This window comes from Canis lupus, chromosome 21 (assembly GCF_048164855.1).
Source record: "Canis lupus baileyi chromosome 21, mCanLup2.hap1, whole genome shotgun sequence".
NCBI classification, from domain to species: Eukaryota; Metazoa; Chordata; class Mammalia; order Carnivora; family Canidae; genus Canis; species Canis lupus.
Genome location: NC_132858.1, coordinates 22,032,607 through 22,053,264, shown reverse-complemented (window position 1 = coordinate 22,053,264; position 20,658 = coordinate 22,032,607). Strand labels below are relative to the sequence as shown.

The 20,658-nt window shown below is 36.4% G+C and overlaps 1 protein-coding gene across 6 annotated transcripts in view; it reads right to left on the bottom strand.

Annotated features, from left to right (window-relative positions):
* Nucleotides 1–1,360: 1,360 nt before the first annotated feature.
* Nucleotides 1,361–20,658, bottom strand: part of HIPK3 (homeodomain interacting protein kinase 3) — a 92,453-nt gene continuing 73,155 nt past the window's right edge. For 3 of the 6 annotated variants that reach the window (XM_072791070.1, XM_072791073.1, XM_072791074.1), the window contains exons 4-17: nucleotides 18,160–18,279; nucleotides 17,445–17,531; nucleotides 16,517–16,701; nucleotides 15,080–15,239; nucleotides 14,576–14,699; nucleotides 10,393–10,514; nucleotides 10,007–10,134; nucleotides 9,745–9,906; nucleotides 9,526–9,588; nucleotides 8,950–9,246; nucleotides 8,508–8,648; nucleotides 6,590–6,825; nucleotides 6,169–6,296; nucleotides 1,361–5,282 (exon numbers count right to left, since the gene is read on the bottom strand). In XM_072791070.1, coding sequence (XP_072647171.1) covers nucleotides 4,806–5,282; nucleotides 6,169–6,296; nucleotides 6,590–6,825; nucleotides 8,508–8,648; nucleotides 8,950–9,246; nucleotides 9,526–9,588; nucleotides 9,745–9,906; nucleotides 10,007–10,134; nucleotides 10,393–10,514; nucleotides 14,576–14,699; nucleotides 15,080–15,239; nucleotides 16,517–16,701; nucleotides 17,445–17,531; nucleotides 18,160–18,279 — 2,430 coding nt within the window. In that variant the 3' untranslated portion in view covers nucleotides 1,361–4,805. The remainder of the gene's footprint in view (nucleotides 5,283–6,168; nucleotides 6,297–6,589; nucleotides 6,826–8,507; nucleotides 8,649–8,949; nucleotides 9,247–9,525; nucleotides 9,589–9,744; nucleotides 9,907–10,006; nucleotides 10,135–10,392; nucleotides 10,515–14,575; nucleotides 14,700–15,079; nucleotides 15,240–16,516; nucleotides 16,702–17,444; nucleotides 17,532–18,159; nucleotides 18,280–20,658) is intronic. The other 3 variants (XM_072791071.1, XM_072791075.1, XM_072791076.1) reach the window with 3 other exon arrangements.

The window sequence follows — 20,658 nt, the reverse complement described above, 5'->3', positions numbered from 1 at the left end:
CATAAGAAGCCAGACACAAAAGTGCGTGTTATATACTTCAATTAAAAGTTTGCTGAGGGGGATCCCTGGGTGGCGCAGCGGTTTGGCGCCTGCCTTTGGCCCAGGGCGCGATCCTGGAGACCCAGGATCGAATCCCACGTCGGGCTCCCGGTGCATGGAGCCTGCTTCTCCCTCTGCCTGTGTCTCTGCCTCTCTCTCTCTATCATAAATAAATAAAAATTAAAAAAAAAAAAAGTTTGCTGAGGGATCCCTGGGTGGCGCAGCGGTTTGGCGCCTGCCTTGGGCCCAGGGCGCGATCCTGGAGACCCGGAATCGAATCCCACGTCGGGCTTCTGGTGCATGGAGCCTGCTTCTCCCTCTGCCTGTGTCTCTGCCTCTCTCTCTCTCTGTGTGACTATCATAAATAAATAAAAATAAATTAAAAGTTTGCTGAGAGATTATTTATTCTCACTGGCGTGTTCTGTTAGAATGCTCTCCAAAAACCTCTCCTACTGATGTTCCTCTGTTTAATCCTTGAAGTATGGGATGGTATTTGAGGACGTAACTTAATTGACCTGCTACAACTACATTCTATTGAGGTCTCATGTTTACCTTTTTTTTCTTGGGGGGGGGGGTGATGGGAGCAGGGAGGGGCAGAGGGGAAGAATCTTTGGCAGGTTCCACGCCCAGCACAGGGCCCAACGTGGGGCTTGATCTTACGACCCTGAAATCACGACCTTAGTTGAAATCAAGAGTCAGATGCTTAATCCACTGAGCCACTCAGGTGCCCGCTTGAAGTCTCATGTTTTTTTCTTCTTAACAATACATGTGAATTCCATACTCTTTATTCATGCATATTCAACAGAAATATTTGCCTCAAAAAATAGTCAAGGAAACAATATTCAAGTGAAAGGCCCTGGTTATCTTGTGGGTGCAGTCCTTCTGGAACACTGCCTCAGGCCTCGGTTTTAAAGGAGGGTCGCCTGGGTGGCTCAGCGAGCTCCACATCTAGCTCCATGCCTAGCAGGGAATCTGCTGGAGACTGTCCCTCTGCCTGTCCCCCCTCACACGCACACTCTCTCAAATAAATATTTAAAACAAAACAAAACAAAACAAAAAGAACTGGTGGAAAGTAGATTAGTTATGGTTAGACAGCCTGGTTCGTAGATCAGATTCACCACTCAGCGCTGGGACTCTGGACAACTTACCTAAATATTTTGAACCTATTTCTTCATTTATACAATGGGGAAGATAATAATGCCATCTCACAGTGGTTTTGAGAATTAAATGAGATGGTGTAAGTTATGTACTAAGTGTTACTAACCTCCTTCCTTCCCTCCCTTGTAAGCAGTACTGGGGTAGAAAAAAAGTCAACAAGCTGTTTGCTGCAATATATATATTTTAATTCAAAGTGAATCGACAGTAATACACCATAAATTCTTATTTTGACACTCACCAAAATAGTCACCTGGAAAACCCGCTTTTTGTGACAAAGTACAGAAGGCTTGGTCACATTTAAATCACTGAGAACTAGAGAGAAATACTAGCGCAAACCGTAATAGACATTACATCCATAAAAATTTTCCCAGTCCTTATTGTAATATTGCACAGTGCAATTGCTACATGGCAAACTAGTGTAGCATAGAAGTAAAAGCAAAAACAAACCAAAGAAAGAAAGCCACAAGTCTAAAATTGTTAAACAGTTAACAGTTCAAACTTAGTAATCAAATCTATCATTGGGTTCATTAAAACAAATCTTCCTACACCTTGCAGTGTATGATTTAACTTTTACTTAACACAAATCAAGATTAAAATTAGTAGTAGAGATTCAAAAAAGTGAAAAGGCTTTGCTACTACAGTAACATATTTAAACACCCTGAAGGAAAAGAAAAGTAAATATCAGGGTATTTGGTTAAAAGAAAAAACACAATAATTTGCAAATTAAAATAGTATGCAAATATGCAACTTGGAAGTCATGCAGTGTTTTATTTAAGAAAGCAGTAAAACCAAAGAAAACTGGTAAAATGGTTTTAAAGAGGGTATAAATCCAAATTCTCTCGTCAATGTTAAATTTAGATGTTAGCAGGATTGACATTTTTAATTTTTAAAACACATCTAAAAGCCCATGATTGGAATCAGTTAAGAGCAATGTACTCAACTAGGGTATGCCTTTATCAAACTTTACTATTATGAAAACATTTACTATCCATTTAACAAGACCATCTGAGTCTTGGTACTGAAATACAGAAAATACGACATTTCAGGGTAGTAAACGTGGCCCTGAATGACAATAAAACTGCGCCAGTTTTGTACCTGTCATACAAACAGAAATCGATCCTTTGCACTTGGTGTTTCTGAAACATCCGCTGCCAGCATTGATTCTTTTCTGAGTGAGCAGATACCAGTGATCTGCTGGACCATATAAATAAAATTAATAAGCTGTGGAGGGCAGCAAGTTTACTTAAATAGTGACTCCATAAATTTGCCATCTGTAAATAATCTTTTAAATTAATCTTAGGCTACTCGTTTTTTTCTGTGTAATATATATATGTATATATATTTCTATTTATATAAAATGCATAGAATTGATTACTAAAAACACTGAAACTTGTGGGGAAAATTAAGTCCTTCATTTTCAGTGTGACTAAAAATGTACTGCTGGTTTTTATTTTATGATCTAATACTGTAATTTTTAAAATCAATTTCAGGCACATTTATTTCATTGATGATTATTAAATAAAACACTGCTTGTGTTAATGGAGTAAAGAAAAGTTTATCCATTATTAGCTTATTGTCAACGCTGCATTAGAGCTGTACTAGTGGTATGCAATTCATTTATCAAAGAAATGCTGTAAATCCAAAACATTTGGAGAGTTTTATACTCAAATGCTTTGTACTGTTTATTCCAGTAAATGCTGTAAGATTATATTCCAGATTTTTAAGGAAAAAAAAAGTTAAGTCAAGCCTGCAAGATACAGCTTTCTCAAGTGTCTACAATGCCAGTATGAAAATAAAAAATTAAGTTACATTGATAAATCCAAGTTTTTTATATGCAGTGATGAGCACAAACATTAATAGAGATAAAATACTGATGCAAATAACACACCCCAAAATAACATATGCAATTATTTTCCATCATTTACAATACAGTAGTTACAATGACACTCCAAACAGAAAAGCAAAGTAAAAAATCAAACCCCAACTTCTATTTCATGTAATTAGACTTATACAGAAATTAGAAGGCTAAATAACAACTAGTTAATCACCTAATTTCACAGCTATCTGAAGTGGCAATCGTTATATAGCAGCTTATCTATGATACATTCAAGATAAATGATACAATTTATTACTTGCCCATAAGCTAAAACACAGCCTGTTTAATACCTTTCCTTAAGTTCCACCTCTACACTACAATATACTTGAGGTCTATGCAAAAAAGTAGCTACCTTTTATATAGGAAATGGATGATTAAGTCTTTGGTGCTGTAAAAGCAACTTCATTTAAACATAACCACCACCATCACCAAAAAAAGAAGGAAAAAAAGGGAAAAAACCCAAGACACACTTCCTAGGAAAGAAAAAGCATGTAATTTCTGTCCCTGACGGAATGTATTAAATAAGCAAACACCACCAACAAGCAAAACAAGTACTACAATGTAAAAATATTTTTAAAAAAAACCCTCTCACATGCATAAATGAAAAATTGCACACAAAGAACTCACATCTTTTCAAGCTTCAATAGTAAATATTCTGCTACTATTTATTAAATACTGCATGGTTTGCCCAAGCTAAGATGAAACCACATCATGAATCAATGAGCATTTTGCATTTTCTTTCATTACCTACTCAAAGTCATGCCTACTGCACCTCTAAACATTTTATTAAATCCAATTATACAGCAAACACTCCCAAAATAAACTTAAGATTGTATTGCAGTTTCACTTAACAGTATATAAAATGCTGTGTTGTGACAGATATCAACTATCCATTAGATACTGAATCAATTTTTCTTAAGCACTACTAACTGCTTGCTTTTCTTGAAGCTAGATCATTCTGAAAAATCAGACAGCAGAATTCAGCTATAGCAAACATGCTGCCCTCTTAGTAAGGAAAAAACAGCTACGACCTGAAATCATACCACACAAAACTCAAAATGAACATTACTCTATCAAAAGAAAACTAAAGAGTAGATCTGAATTTTAAGTGCTGCAGTCCTCAACATTTATATATAGGTAATAACATTAACAACCTCAAATATTTAAGGCACTATGTGTGGGAACGGTTTACAATGCAGCTGAGATTATTGGAACAACATTTAAGAGCAAAGTCTAGGCAACATTTTGCCCATGCAAAGACACATGCAAATGTAAAGAACGATAGCTCAATTTCTTAGGTAAGTGACCCAACATTTATACACTAAGACACAGATAATACAATTCACTTGTATGCTGTAATTCTGACGTATGTGCATCTGTTGCTCTAAGTCTGTACACAGAATGGCTTCCCAAATGTGGATGTGTCTTGCACTAGTTAGAAGGCAATTTTATAAAAAATAGCAGGAGCAAAACTGGACTTCTGCTCCCATAAGTCACCTGTCTAGAGTTACTACATAAGAAGATAACATGACCAAAGACAAGTTATACCAAATGTGCAAAACACATTAAAAGTGAATTTTTTTTAAAGCTCAAAGTTGTTTAAATTGCACCCAAGTCTACATGATTCAAAAATAATTTTCTTGTGCCATGGCTAATATTTATTAAATACCATGTTTTTATTTTTAATCAAATGTTTATATCATTGAGCTTCCTCAATATACTCTTTGAGTTTTCACATATATGGATACTGGCTGAGTTTTGTTGGACTCAATGGAAATCCAGTATATGCAGGTGATGCTGCAATGTAAGAATGTGGTGGGAAGATTGGTTTGTACTGAGTCTGATGAATGGTTGGGGATGGTAACAGACGGGGATTTATGCCCACTGGGACTTGGTGAACTATGCCACTGGGATGAGAGATATTGTAAGTTGGATGCTGTAACATAGGTCTTGAGGTACATGGAGAGGCTAAGAGGTGGGCCACTGGTGCAGCACTACTGAGGGTAGCTGATGATGGGTATGGAAGTAGAGTAGGCTGTCCTCCAAGATGCGCACTTCCAGCCAGATGGGCATGCACGGCTGTGTGATTGGGACTTCCATGGGAAAGAGTGAATGGATTACTGGTAACACTAGTAGGTATATAAGCTTGCTGCCTTCGATGTCCGAAGTTTCCATTCCACTCTTGATGCCCAGATCCAAAGTGCTGAACCTATCCAAAAACGCAAACAAAAAAAGACAGAATATATATTTTATCAGTTAAAAAGCAAGGAAGAAAGGGAAATTACAAGACACTCTGTAAGTGATAATCCACAGAGGATCGCTCAGGTCTCCACTTCTACTAAGCACAGAGAAGAGTAAAATATCAATTTATACATATTAATATTAAACATTTTAATATTATACTTATTAATATTAAACATTTTAATATTTATTGCTATCTGTTGTGATAATATTAGCATTGCCACTACTACTGCTAGCAGTATCACTATCATCTTCCCATCACTACTAATCACTACCACTCGTGGAACACTTATTTTATGTATGGCTAATATAGTACATATCTGACATTACTTAATTCCAAAATGACCCTCTGTTATTATTCCCATTAACTGTGTTCCACATTTGTAGAAGAGACCTGGCCAACGTAATATACATACTACCTGGTAAAGCCAGGATTTGAACACGGGTCTGATTCCAAAACCTATTATCTTTTCTTTCCCAAAGTGAAACACAACTGCTGAGCATAGCACTGACCAGGTGGAAATTACTCAATAAGATAGGACTGTAACCACAACTAACACAACAGACGCAGCCATCAATCCTTTAGTGTGCATTCTGAGTGGAAGGGTCTAAAATAAAAGACACACGAAAAAAATTGTTTAAGAGAATCTAGAAGCCTAATCTTTCTGAAGAATTCAGGTTCTATGGATAATCTGCCTCATTATCCTATTATGAGGCCAATTTCTCTTTAGTCACATGGGATGATGAAAAGGCATACATTTTTCAAGACTGTGTAGTTTCAGAATCTTTCTTTCCCTCCAAATGAAACGCTGCTCATTTTGAACCCAAAGACTCTAACAGCTTCACAAACATACCTGACTGAAGTTCAAATGCTGCTGCTGGAATGCTGATGTCAGTTTCTGCTGACGATTACCCACCGTGGAAGGCTGGTTTAATCTCCCGGGAGCGGATCGGCCTTTTATCAATGGCTGGCATATAGAATCTGGCAACGAATAAAACATTAGACAACTGATGCTCTTCCCCTTCTTATATTAAAGTTAGAAAGGTCTTCAGATATTTTACACTGTACTGATCTGACAACCTTAAAATTAAATACAGAAAAGATATCTCATGGTTTTCAGCACTAAATGATAATAGAAAAGATTTCCTTTCTGTGACAGATTTGGCAAGATTAATTGGAAATTCAGAGATGACTGTGGCAATGTTGTTCTCTAAGGTTCCCAAATTAAGAATTTTTAAAGGGATAATCAGGGAAATAGGGCAGACTCAGTTTACCTGTGTTTGACATATGCTCATCGGCATTTAATCCATTCTCTAGTCCCATTGGTGGCACCACAACAGTACAAACAGCTGGTTTGGTTTCTGTGTTGGCAGAGGTTACCAGTTCTGTGTTTTGGTGAGCGTCCTCCACAAAGCTGCTCTCTGCAAAGGGACTGTCATGTCCGGAAGAGTCTGATGTTGGAGAGCCATCCACAGTATCACAGCCACTTTCCTGTTCTTCATCTGACATACTACAACAAAGTATTTTTATGAAGAATATGTTTTTCAACATTACATCTAAAGTTAAGTACTATCCAGGCTCTAGTAAATTAATGAGAATCATATTCAGTTATTCGTATCAATTATAACTGCTACCCTGCCCAATAACATTTTTTTTTCATAGACTTTCTAAACACTCGTATTAGTTCTCTACTCAGACTGTTAACCCTAATTCTATCCTGTTTAGGTACATCATTCTGGCACTTACATTTTCTCTCCTTGCCTTTTCCACTTGATTATTAGTTCATAAAATTCTACTTCATAAATTCCTGAGAATCTCATCAAGAGACTATAAAACATGCACTATTCTGGATAATTTAAACAAAATGTAAAAAACATAGAATCACGTGAGACCTGGATATTTCAGTCTAAATTCTAATGTTAGGATTCGTACCTGTAGTGGTAATTGGGGTCCTTTTAACTAAGCAGCTATCTGAAAGGTCCTTCCCATCTCTCCAAGGGCCTACCCAGAATCCCGTATTTCCCTTCTCTTCCTGGCTCCCTCAGACTATGATAATCTCTCCCCTCTTGGAATTCCTACAGCACTTATAGTCTCTTTTTTTTGTTTTTTAAGATTTTATTTATTTATTCATGACAGACACACAAAGAGAGAGGCATAGACATAGGCAGAGGGAGGAGAGACAGGCTCCACGCAGGGAGCCTGATGCGGGACTTGATCCCCGGACTCCAGGATCACACTCTGAGTCAAAGGAGTGTGATCAACCACTGAGCCATCCAGGTGTCACTGACTTATGGTCTGTTTTAGTCATTCATTTCATACTTAACAATTTGAAGCATCTCTTTTTATCTATCTATCTATAAAATTTATATATATATATATATATATATATATATATATATATATTTAGTCACATATATAAACTGCCAAACCATATTATAAGCAATTTGCAAAAAGACATGTTAAAACTTCTTTACATCTTCCAAAGTATTCAATACCATGTTTCCTGACTAAGAAAAAAAGAGAAAACAAATATACAAAATTAAGACTTAAAGGTTTTTCAATTTTTGTTTCCACTAAAAAAAGAATTTCTAAAAATTGAGATCAAACATGTTTCACTGAGATTTTCATGGCTTATCTTTTAATGTGTTGGTATATCATGCTGGTGAGGAAAGGCTCACTACTTTAGTGGCAATGCATGTCCCTGGCCAAAAAAAAAAAAAAAAAAAGAGTAGGAAAGGAAATAAGGATAAAACCATGCAAATCAATCACCAATGAGAGAAAAAAATCATATTGGATACTTTACTGACAGTAGGTTTTACTACTTTATTATGCAAAAAATTCCTCTTTTATTCTGCTTAAATGTTTATTTTGCTATATGTTCTTATTCTAAATTTAAGTAATAATTCTAGTCTACGGAGAAGTTGACATGGCTTTTTCTAGCCTTTCAAAAACAAATGCTTCTTTAAACATCATTTATTAGAACCTCAATTTTCCTACTTAAGATGTGTTCTACAAACAAAAAATATTACTTAAAACCAAGTTTCTTAAAAAAAGCGATTTTGTTAAATTGTGTCCAAGAAGAGAAGCCACTGTGGTAAGCTGACAGTACTTATTAACATAACCAATAAAAGAAATCACAGGCTTTTTAGTAGACCTAATATTTATGGCATACTACCACTGAAAGTCCTTTACCTGTTCGGTCTCTTGCAAGGGGATGGGCTGGACTGCCCTGAGGAGCTGGTGCTCAGAGTACTATCAGGACTACTTAATGAACACATCCGATCTATATTCAAAGTGCTCTGGCAAGCTTCACAATCCAAACTATCTTTACATCTAGTGAAAGAGGGATGGGAAAAACAAGGGTCAAAAATGAGAAGTAGCCAAAATTTACATTATTTATTTAATGAAGGCTGGGAAGCAGTTCAGAGTGACCTACATTGACAAAAAAACTAAAAGCTTACTAATACAGAAGAAATGCGATAATCATCATGTTAATTGCTATTCAGGATGTTTACTCCAAAGGACACAGAGACCAGGGGTTAAGTCCCAGAAAGTTTTTTTCTCACCACACCAGAGGGCGCCATCACTATTTAACGATACAGTATAAACACAAGGAACTGCTTTTGGCACTTACTCTCTGAGTGAGTGTCTCTGCGACGTCTCCTCCTCATCCGTGTCACTGCTAATAGTAATCACACTCACTGCAGGGCTTGGGGAGTCAGCAATGATGATGGTTTGCCGCTGTTTGTCTGAAACTGATGAATCAGAGTCCTGCTGGACAGATGTTTCACAACAATCTCTTGCCCCTCCTTCTGAGTTATGATTGTCCTGTGTTTCTACACAACGTACTTCCTCGACATCTTTCCCATTTACTATCTTTGGAGAAATAAATGTTGAATGAGGGACATTCGTATTCTGCAACGAATTACTCCTGTAATTAAAGGAATAATGTGTCATTTCTATAATCAAAACATGTACCTAACATTTTCCTAAGATACCTAGTTAAAATCAACAACACGAAGCTTCATTTGTTCAAGATCATGTATATCATATGCTAACATATAGATCATTTCATAAATATCTCTAGAAATATCAGTGTAGATTGCAGTTACATACATTAAAATTGGTCATTTTTCGGTTAAATGTGATATCTGAATGTCTAAAATTATATGTAGATAACAAATCAAAAGGGCAATAAAGACAATCTTACCAACTGAAAGCATTTATTTCCTCTCTTCCTGGCTCCCATTCCATTAGTTTTACCAAAATACCTCTGAGAAATTGAGAAGGGAGCTGGCTTAGTGTTTGTAACAAAGCTATCAAAGAGGTCATTTTGAATAAAACAGAGTGACCCTTTAGTGTACATGCAAAATTTACTTTAAAGATTATTTTTCAAAATGAAGAGGAAAGTTAAAACATTGATACCAACCTGTTCTGGCACAGTTTATTTTTCTTTGCAGTGGCAGGCTGAGGCCAGACGACATGTGCAATGCCCACACTAATTGGCTGCGGGGCTGATAAAGTTATCTGATTGGTTAGAAGAGGTTGTGGCATCACTGAGCTATAATGATTACTGTGTGAAATCATTTTCCTAGGGAGAAAGTTTAGGGGGAAAAAAAAAAACTGAATCCCTTCTAAACCAAGATCTACTTTGCAAACTTCACAAACAAGTATTTTTGTTTTTAACTTACCCCCAGTCTCCAAGCCTTTGTGAACCAGCCACCCCCTCAGAAGTTAATGCAGTAGTAGCAGGAGCCATGGGTGTTACCTGCTGCCAGGCAGGTACGAGCATCTGCTGTGTCCTGCCAGACCACGTCTGCTACCGCAAAAGCAAAAGAAAAGCTAGTTAAGTTACAAGTAATTCATCATTACTACACCTTAAGATCAAAAATATATTAAAGTAAACAATCATTAATAACTATGTAAAACTTAAGGCCAATAACTACAAAGATCGAATTCCCATCCAGATCATTTTTACTATTTCTCAACAGCACAGGCTTTTGATCATGTGGATCAGTGCCCTTACTGGAGTATAAGGAGGACAGCACATATGCAAAAATAATTTTTTATTACCAACCTGAGAAAGAACTCCTGGTCGGATCTGTAGTGGCTGTACAGCTGGGGCCTGTGTTACAAGTGGAACTGTATTATCTACTCTTATTGAATAACTAGTGGGTTTACCATGTGTTGCAGGAATACCTGTGAAAAAGTAAAAAAAAAAAGGTTCTTAAATCAAAACTATTTCTGAGTTAACTTACAAAGCTCTTTTAAAATTCAGGGTGCCTTGGTGGCTCAGTCTAAGGTTAAGTATCCGCCTTTGGCAGGAATCAAGACTCGCATCGACCTCCTTGTTCAGTAGGGTGCCTGCCTGCCGCTCCCCCTCTGTCAAATAAATAAAATCTTACATTAAAAAAAAACTGTTAATTTATAAGAATTGCCAAAATTCTGATTAGGATTTTAAAACCATCTTCTACATAAAAATGTTCATGACACTAACAAAGCACAATCTATTAGGAAAGTGAGGTTCTTTCTATCTACACTTGGTACATCATTCCAAAAATTGATATAAAGCTAACTCCTGCTGCTGCTTCAAAATGCATACCACCATGTTGAATCATTTATTTGTCTTGAAACTTCCCATTCCTTTTAAAGTTTGCTATTCTAGCTTTATTTCCTTTTCAAATAGTTTTGTCACTATGAAAAAAGACATGGAAAAGTGACTCTAGCCCAACATCCTGATCTTCTAGTAGGTAAATGTTCATCATTTCATATAAAGTTATCTGTGCTTAGTATTCTCTTCTTAAAAACTAAGAGGATAAAAAAAAAAAAAAAAAAAAAAAAAAACTAACAGGATCTTACACTCTTGGCACCAAAGGGGGAATGTTATAACTTCACACTTCAATGGCCATGGTGATGGTTTACATGATTCAAGAAAATTCAGGGATGACACACTCATTCCAACTTCCAAAGGAAAAACAAAAACAACTTATTATGCCTAATATGATGATACAGCTAAGCTCTGACCAATGAAGCTTACTCTACTAGTATTCCTAGTAGAAAGCTGCTAGAACTCCAGGACAAACATGTTTCACTTTGCTTACCCACTAGGAAAATTAGAAAGCAGGCCTGCCAGTCATGTTAATCCTGTTAAGTGATCTTAGGTGTTTCTGATCAACCATAGGAGAAGAATATTACAATTGTTTTCTTTTACTATTGAAAAATAACCTTATACTTTCATTGCACAAATATAAGTATTAATCCTGAAGAGAATGTTAATTTGTGTTTATTTTTCTTCATAGAGGGTTTTATCCTACTATCAGGGCATTCTACCCTCGAGCTCCACCTAAAAAGGGATTAAGTTTAACAAAGACCTATGGATAATTTTTTTAAGACTAACCTTCTTACCTTTCCAAAAAATCATGTTTTGATTGGCAAATTCTCCAAGAAATGGAATATAAGCACACTCAGGCGGTGTAGATATATGGCAGCAATAGACCATCTCATCAGAGAAAAAAAGCAGAATTCATTTTGACAAGGATGAAAGGACAGAGCAAATTCTCAAATCCCAACAAAAATTGTGTTGCCCTTAAATTCTCCTCCTAATTGATGCCTTATAATGAGAAGAATTCTCCTATTATCTTCTCTCCTCATGAGGTCTAAATTATTTTTATCAAATTCAATGTTGGTGAAGATTCAAATTTTCTACGGAGTTATTAGGCTAGCTAAAAACGTCACCATTGTTTGATCAGATTTGCTTTAATACCTGCACAGCAGGGCACAAAAGCTTAAAAGGTTGTTCTAGTACAACCGGAGAATTTTGTTGGAATGTATTTGATTCTAAAATAGTTTTCATCCAGAGGGGATGAATAAGTAGCTCTTCAGACTGCCAAATAATGTTAAATGCTTGTTTAATATATACTCAAATCTGTTAAATAAAAGCTTGGCTAAGTCTTTCTCAACCTTAAAAAGGTATAAAGTTATGGATATAGTACCTATATATCTATACCTATGTGTATTATGTGTAATACGGAAAATATATGAAATTCATGATGAACCTAGACACTATAACCCAAAATAAAAAATGTAAAGTGAAGTGGAATAGACATAAAATTTATTTAAAAATACAGACTGTAGCAGTGCCATAACTGCCACCCAACAGCTGCCCAACAAGCATTTAAAATGTTTCTTCAGGGCAGCCCCGGTGGCGCAGCAGTTTAGCACCACCTGAAGCCCGGGGTGTGATCCTGGGGATCCGGGATCGAGTCCCGCGTCGGGCTTCCTGCATGGAGCCTGCTTCTCCCTCTGCCTGTGTCTCTGCCTCTCCCTAGCTCTCTCTGAATAAATAAATAAATCTTTAAATAAAATAAAATGTTTCTTCAGAATGGAGTGGTGGCACATTATGAGGGAAAGTGGTAAAAAGATCAAATTGGGATTTTCTACAGAAATACTAATGCAGATTAGAGAGAAAGCTTTCATTTTTAAGCAGATACTATATACTAAGACAAGAAACAACAAATCAACATATTCATAGAGCCTACATGTCCTGCTACAACTGTACCTGTTACATAATCTAATAAGTATTTTGCTTTGTCTTACTGTTAATTCTAATTCCAAAATATTGTTCTGGACATTTAAAATTAAGGTTAGTGAGTTTGAGAGGATCTCTTTTCCTCTGTTATCCTTATTATGAACGACTCATATAGCTGTTGGCACATGTATAGAAAGGATACTAATCTTTTATTAATTATAGGTACATTCAAAGATAAAAGATTTGTCAGACACCACATTGAATGTTTTAAGAATGATGCCTGTGTTTAGAAATGTGTCTCACAAGCCCCTTAAATTTTGCTAAAAACAGAGGGCAAGCTCTGAAAAAAGAGCTGCCATTCTAAATCCTGATGAGATACCCCACACCGTAGATGAGTGACCCTCAAGCTGACTATGGCACACAGGGGAAAATTATTAGAACTTCAGAATCTGGAGAGCCTGGGTGGCTCAGTGGGTTACATATCTGACTCCTGGTCTCAGCTCAAGTCTTCATCTCAGGGTCATGAGGTCAAGCCCCTACTGGGCTCCACGTTGGGCATGGAGCCTACTTAAACATAAAAGAACTTAATCTATTTATTAGTACAGAGTAAAAAGTCATCCAAGTGAAAATGCATCAGTCAAGACCCCACTTACATGATAACTGATTTAAAAATAAAAAAGCACCAGTGTTGGGCACTCAAGTATTTGGTAGAAGTAAAAGGTCTCCCACTCACTACCAAGTAGTGCACGTCAGCCATGCTTTGGGGTCACTGGGGGATTCCGTGCTGATGAACCTCTTGCTTTAAGATGGAACCAGATTAAAGCCTAGAGGGACAAAATGCTAGGGAAAGATCTGGAAAATCACATTTTATTCTTGTTCCAGCTGGAACATTTCCTGCTACTGTCCTTTCAGGACCACTAACAAATTCCCTGGTTCGAGAATTTACAGTGTCTTCCAAGACATTCTGCCGCTCGTCTCACTTGAGGCTTTGATTTGCTTTTTATCTAAAAAAGGGACATACTCTGGGCAGCCCGTGTGGCTCAGCGGTTTAGCGCCGCCATCAGCCCAGGGTGTGATCCTGGAGAACCGGGATCGAGTCCCACGTCAGGCTCCCTGCATGGAGCCTGCTTCTCCCTCTGCCTGTGTCTCTGCCTCTCTCTGTGTGTCGCTCATGAATAAATAAATAAAATCTTTAATAGATAGATAGATAGATAGATAGATAGATAGATAGATAGATAGATAGATAAGGGACATAATTTAAATTAGTCAAAATCGATCTCTCTCTTTTTGAAACCCAAAGTATGAGCAAAGAACAAGACTAAGATTTGGGGATGGAATTCCTTTGACCAAAAGTTCTCAAGTCACTTTACTGTCTAGTAAGAAAGGGCAGATAAAAAGGTACTTATCTAAACCTCTGGGGCTGTGATAACCACAAATGGACAACCCACAGCTTTCCAAGCTCGTTAATTTCCACTACGGTGTTTCATCGTGCTAGGCTCTACAGGAAATATAATTATCATATGACCTATTTTGTTGGTGATGATTATTTACGGGGAGCTCCAGTCAAGGGAGGAGTGCCACTGGTCTAAGGGCTACCGGCCATCTTAAATTAAATTCAAAAGTAGTGCTAAATGTATCAAAAACTATGCAACATATTTAATTAATAGATGCCTAAATTTGTTTGAAAATAATGTATGCCTAAATTCAAAGTGTAATGTAAATCAAAGAGTACCTTGAATAGCTGGGGGACAGATAATCAGAGTCTGCTGAAAAGCATCACCACAACCAAAATGAGCAGTTCCAGCCTGCAGAGGAATTCCATGGTGCACCACTGAATGAGCAGACGTGGTTAATGCCTGAAAGGACCAGCACAGGTGGCATTACCCTAAGCAGCCTTCTAACTGTTACACGCATGCTTTACAAATACAATTCAAATATACTTCTTAAAAACATAATTCTATGATAAAAATAGACCTAGGAACAGATTTTACTCTACTTTTCGTTGAACTGCTGCACAAAAAAGGCAGGTAGAGGATACTGACACAGTAATAGGTGATAGGAAATAAATGAACTTCAGCAGATATGCTCCAATTGTTACTCTGAAATATCTGAAAATTTCACAAGATAACCACAATGAGACCCTCACCAGCATGTGACTTCTAACTGCTGACACCACAAAAGCAAAATGAGCAATTATTAAAAAAAGTATAAATTATTAAATACTTTAAGTTCTTACCTGATTTCTTAATGTGCCAATTTTAGTAAAATTTGCTGTCAGATTAGCAGTATTGCCTGAAGCAACTGGTCTTAAAAGTGAAGTTTTATTATGATTATTTGTGTCACATGAATTTGGGTGGGACTTACAAATATCCATAATATGAAAACAGGACTTTACACTGCAAAATAAGGGAAAGGTAATTGTAATATTATCTAAATGTTTAGAGCAGTTTAAAATTTAAATTTCCAAAAGAAAAAAATTCTGATTTGAGTTTAATCTGCATATTTCCAATACTACTTCTACCAGAAAAACCTACAAAAGATTGAATTTTAAAGCAAGTGAAAGTATGTCTTATATCTGCAATATTTTCTAAGACCTAGTAGAAAGTATACTAAGCAATAGTAAGCATTTTTTGACTAGTACACTATTATTTTGACCCCTGCCCTAAATAATTTTTCCTAAATTTCTAGATCTCTACATTCCTAAACTACTGGTATAAAGTATACAGTTATCGTGTTATTTCAAAGTGCTTATAATATGGAAATCATTGTATATTTTTAAGTATTGGGGAGGGGGGTGGGGAGAATAGTTGAGATTTATAAAAATACCAATTTTAAGGATAATCCACAATGTAAACTGGTATGTCCCTATACTTTCTTCAGTCATCTGAAAATATTAGTATCAGTCATTAAATAATATTAAGTTATATTAATACATTAAAATATTTTTAAATATTTAAAATATTAAAAGAAAAGGTGTGGGGCTCAAAGAATCCATAAGATTTGTCTAAGGTAACTGTGATAAGACCTTCTCACTTTCAACAAATATTTTTCTCCACTAACCCATAAAAACCTTCCTTTCCTTCCACAACACAAAGAAGCTGTGGGCAGGGAAAGCAAATGGTATGGGAAGAAATTAAAGAGAGTTTGCAGGGCTCAAAAAAGAGTGGAAAACTGTTAACACTTTCTTTTATTTATATATATATATGCCTAGCTTTATGGTAAGAATGTCCTATAAAAACAAAATCACTCAGTCATTTCAGTACAGTATTTTGGGAAAAGAACATTAGAATGCAACTCAGGGGATCCCTGGGTGGCGCAGCGGTTTGGCGCCTGCCTTTGGCCCAGGGCGCGATCCTGGAGACCCGGGATCGAATCCCATGTCGGGCTCCCGGTGCATGGAGCCTGCTTCTCCCTCTGCCTGTGTCTCTGCCTCTCTCTCTCTGTGTGTGTGTGACTATCATAAAAAAAAAAAAAAAAAAGAATGCAACTCAGATTTATATTCTGGTACTATTACTAGCCTATGTGAATTTGACCAAGTTAGCTTGACCTCTTTTGACCCAGTTTACTTTACACTGAATAAATATATTGAAGCATCTCTTTAACACACTAATTTTCTATAGACTCTTAGTATTATTTCTCTAGATCATTTTTAAAAGATTATAAAGTAACATACTGGTTGCTATGAGGGAAGTCTAGAAGATGTTTCATATTAACAAAAGGATGGTTCAGAGTCTCAGCTGGAGTAATTCTTAAATCTGCATCAATCAGCAACATTTTCTTCAAAAGACTAACAAATTCTCTTCTATCAGCTTTCTCAGCCAAAAGATCACTTCCTTCCAAATCCATCACTGTGTTCACCTACAAAATCAAATTTCAAGTTGTCAGAAAAATAAGCCACAGAAGGAAATATATGTTAAAGATTCACAGTTTAAAAAAAAAAATAGGGGATCCCTGGGTGGCTTAGCGGTTTGGCGCCTGCCTTTGGCCCAGGGCGTGATCCTGGAGTCCCGGGATCGAGTCCCACATCAGGTTCCCAGCATCCCAGCATGGAGCCTGCTTCTCCCTCCTCCTGTGTCTCTGCCTCTCTCTCTTTCTCTCTCTCTCTCTATGTCTATCATAAATAAATAAATCTTAAAAAAAAAGAATTAAAAAAATATATAAATAATAAAAAAAATGCCTCAACATAGGAAAGAACAGAGAACTACACTTATTTTGAAACAAGAGTGAATAACTGAGTTTAACAAATTCACAAAATGTTTCAAGGTACCAACTAAGATTCAAAGCAAGGGGAAAAATTTTTAACAAATACCCATTTCTGACAAAATATAAGGAAAAGAAATTTGGATAGCTAGGATTTTCCCCTCTTAAAGAAAACACTTTTTACTAAAGCATAGGGACGGTACAAATTAAATACTTCATAAAGACAAATGCAATTTAGTTCCTCAGAGGCTGAAATATTAGAATCAGTTTTGTTGGAAAAGCTTAAATCCAGCAAGCACTCTATAGTCATTTAGAAGATGATTAACATGTGGTGGCACCCTCGGCATTTTCAAGTCCATACCATAAGCATACAAGATAACAAGCGTGACTGTGATACTTACATGCACTATATCATCCAGACTGTTGAATATGTACTTTCTGGCTTCTTTAGACTTCATTCCTGTCTCTGCTTCATGTTCTTCTAGTGTCTTATTGGATATATCAAAAACAGAAAATAATATATTATTATCCACCATTTGGAAATTCTTTATTCCTTTAGTTCTGGTACATTTAGTCAAATACACTGAATATTCTAAAGTAAGGAATTTCAAAAGAATAACTATCAAAAATGTACTTTTTAAAAGTACAAAAAATGAGAAGAGTTTGGTTCAGGGGTTGTGTGTGTGTGTGTGTGTGTGTGTGTATAATTAACTGGTTATAAAGCTAATCAATGAGATGATCTACTAATTCCTCAAAAAGCCTAGAAAAAAAAATTAGGTACTTGGGTTATTAAGTAAATGGTGAAATTTAGTCCCTGTCCTATAAAGCTTAATAATGGGAAACTGGGTAGAGAAGATGAAACGCACAACACAAAAATAATTACATATATAAAATTTTAAAAACTATTTAAGAGGAGTTAGTAATTATGTTGCCAGGTTAAAGAATGAGCTAAATTATTCAGGGAAGGGTTTTGTTTTCCCATTAGAAAAAGAAGGGAGGGGTCAAAAATGAAAATTCAAAAGAAGAAATATAGTAAAATAAAAATAGGCATGGAGAATATTGTCCACACGAGGCATCTTAGAAAAAATGTTTTTCTAATTTTTTTTCATGAATTACCTTTAATCTCCAACCAGAATGAGAAATCTCTGTTTCTCTGCAAAAAAATCTTGTGGATTTTGTGCCCACATTTAACAACTGTTCTCCTGGTAAACCTTGAGTCTGAGAAATATATCGAATCTGAAAAATAATTTATAATAAAGAGTTAATTTTTTCATGTATAGATACTAATTGAACACTTATTCTATATCACACACTGAGCTAGATGTTATGTCAAGAATTAAATGACATAGTCTATGCCCTCAAGAAATTCAGTCTAGTGGGAACATACAAGTAACAATTTTAATACAGGGCTCTAAGTACCATAATGAATACACACTTACAGAAAGAGAAGGGACACCTAAAATAACTGTAGTCACATAAGTTCCAGAAGATGTGATGCTCAAGTTGAGTCTAAAAGGACAAGTTTAAAGAGTTCTTTAGCCCTGGAGGAGTGGGGAAAACCTGATTACAATTTATGCTAAGGTTGTACTATGAGTAAATAAGCAAAATCAGGAGAAAATACCTACACATTCAAATCCTGGAAGCAGAGAGGTTCACTTAGTGAAAAATGACAAGAGGTAAAACTGAACTAGCAGGCAGAGGGGCTTTAGGGTAAGGGTCAGTAAGGTAAGAAGTTTAATCTGTCCTCTTTCCCTCTATAAGTCCCAAATGCTCCTAGTTTTATCTCTAAATCTGCATCTGAGAATTTCTAGCCCTGGAGCTGCAGATCCAACTGCTGATTGAAACTCTCCACCTGGCTAGACTTCCTCAAGTACCTCAAAGTGAACAGATCTTAAACTGAATTTTCCCTTAAATCTGCTAGTCCTCATGTAATTCCCAGCAACAAATACCAACCACCCAAACCAGAAACTTATATCAGACACATACCTCCCCCTCATCTCTCTCCACAACATCCAAAACCCTAACAATTTTACCTCGTTACTACTTTTCTTAACTGTACCTTCTCTCTATCCCTCTTTCAGGTCTCCTTCAATTCTGAGTTCTACAATTTCATAAGCCTCCAAAGTAGTTTATCTCCCTCCCTAATGATGCCATCCATTCACCCCCAATTCATCATTCACACTGCTAACAGACATTCTGGTAAAACGCAAATTTGTTTCTCCCCTTTATCAAATCACTTTACTGCCTACGGGATCAAATCCAAATCTCCAATCACGGCATTACGGGCCTTTTGGCTTTCTGTCTTCCCGGCTCTTTCCATGGTCCCATAAAGGAGCAGCCCCATCTAGTGCCATGCTAAACTTCTGCATGGTCTAATGTCTCCTTCCTAAACTGCTTTAACTCCTACTTATCAGCGTCCCTCTGCGCCTCCCCACTCAACTTCACCAAATCCTACAACAAACTTTACCATTCCTACCTTAAGACCCAATTCATGAACTTCTCTATAAAGCTATGACTAACCATCTCAAACAGAGGTAATCACTTCCCTCTGTGTTTTCATCACAGCTAAAACATAACCATTTTAATGCATTTACAATACAACATTACCAGTCTTTTTCTCATGTCTCTTGAGTCTCCTGACAACAGAAATGTTTATACATGTTTGCATCACCAATTTTACATGTAATGATAACTAAAATCACCACCTTACAAATCAATTTCATTTCATTCAAGTGTTTTGGTGCCTTGCTCTCACTCCACATTCCCTAAGTAACAAGAAGAACTGAGTTCTTTTACAGAAAAGAAACTGAAAAGAACTGAGGGTCCAGTATCTAGATGCTACATCAGAGTCTCTCAGATGGTAGAAAAGATATTCAACAATTCAACAAACATACACAGACCATTTATTATGACATATATGTCAGAGGCTAAAGATATACAGATGAATAAAACATAGTGACAATCTGCAAAAGCATATAATTCAGTAGAACAGATAAGTGTATAAGTACATAATACGCAATTAAAGTATAAAACACAGTTATGAAGAAGAAAACAAAGTACTAAAAGAGCACAGAGAATAGGGCAACTAATGTACCTATGAATTTGAGAGGGCACCGAAAACAAAACAAAACAATGGCAACTGATCTTGGGAGTTTCTTTTTGGTCATAATGCCTAACCCATCTTCGGAAGAAAAACTGTTCCATCTATAACCCCTAACGCGTGAAGGGACTCAACCTTTGCTTCCTTTGTCCCTGAGTAATGAATGGTGAAAACCTGGCTCAGAAGCAATTAATTCATAAATTCATGTTGTGAACTCAACTAGAAATAAGCTAACAAGCAAATTAGATTTACAATGTCAGGAATATCAAGAAATATCAATCACGGTTGAGGGATGAGCTAACGAGTTATAAAATGGAGCTGGGGTTTGATGGCCATGCTAACCTAACCAAAGTTAAGAGTGATCAGAAACTCTGGGTAGCCAAGTTAGAAGCAGAACAGAGAAAAGCACCTGAAGAACAGCAAAGTCACACTTAGGATCTGGGACCAAAGGAAAGTTCTATCGATGTCTATATTAATTCCATTAAGTGTTGTTTTGAATCCAAAGCACCTCCAAC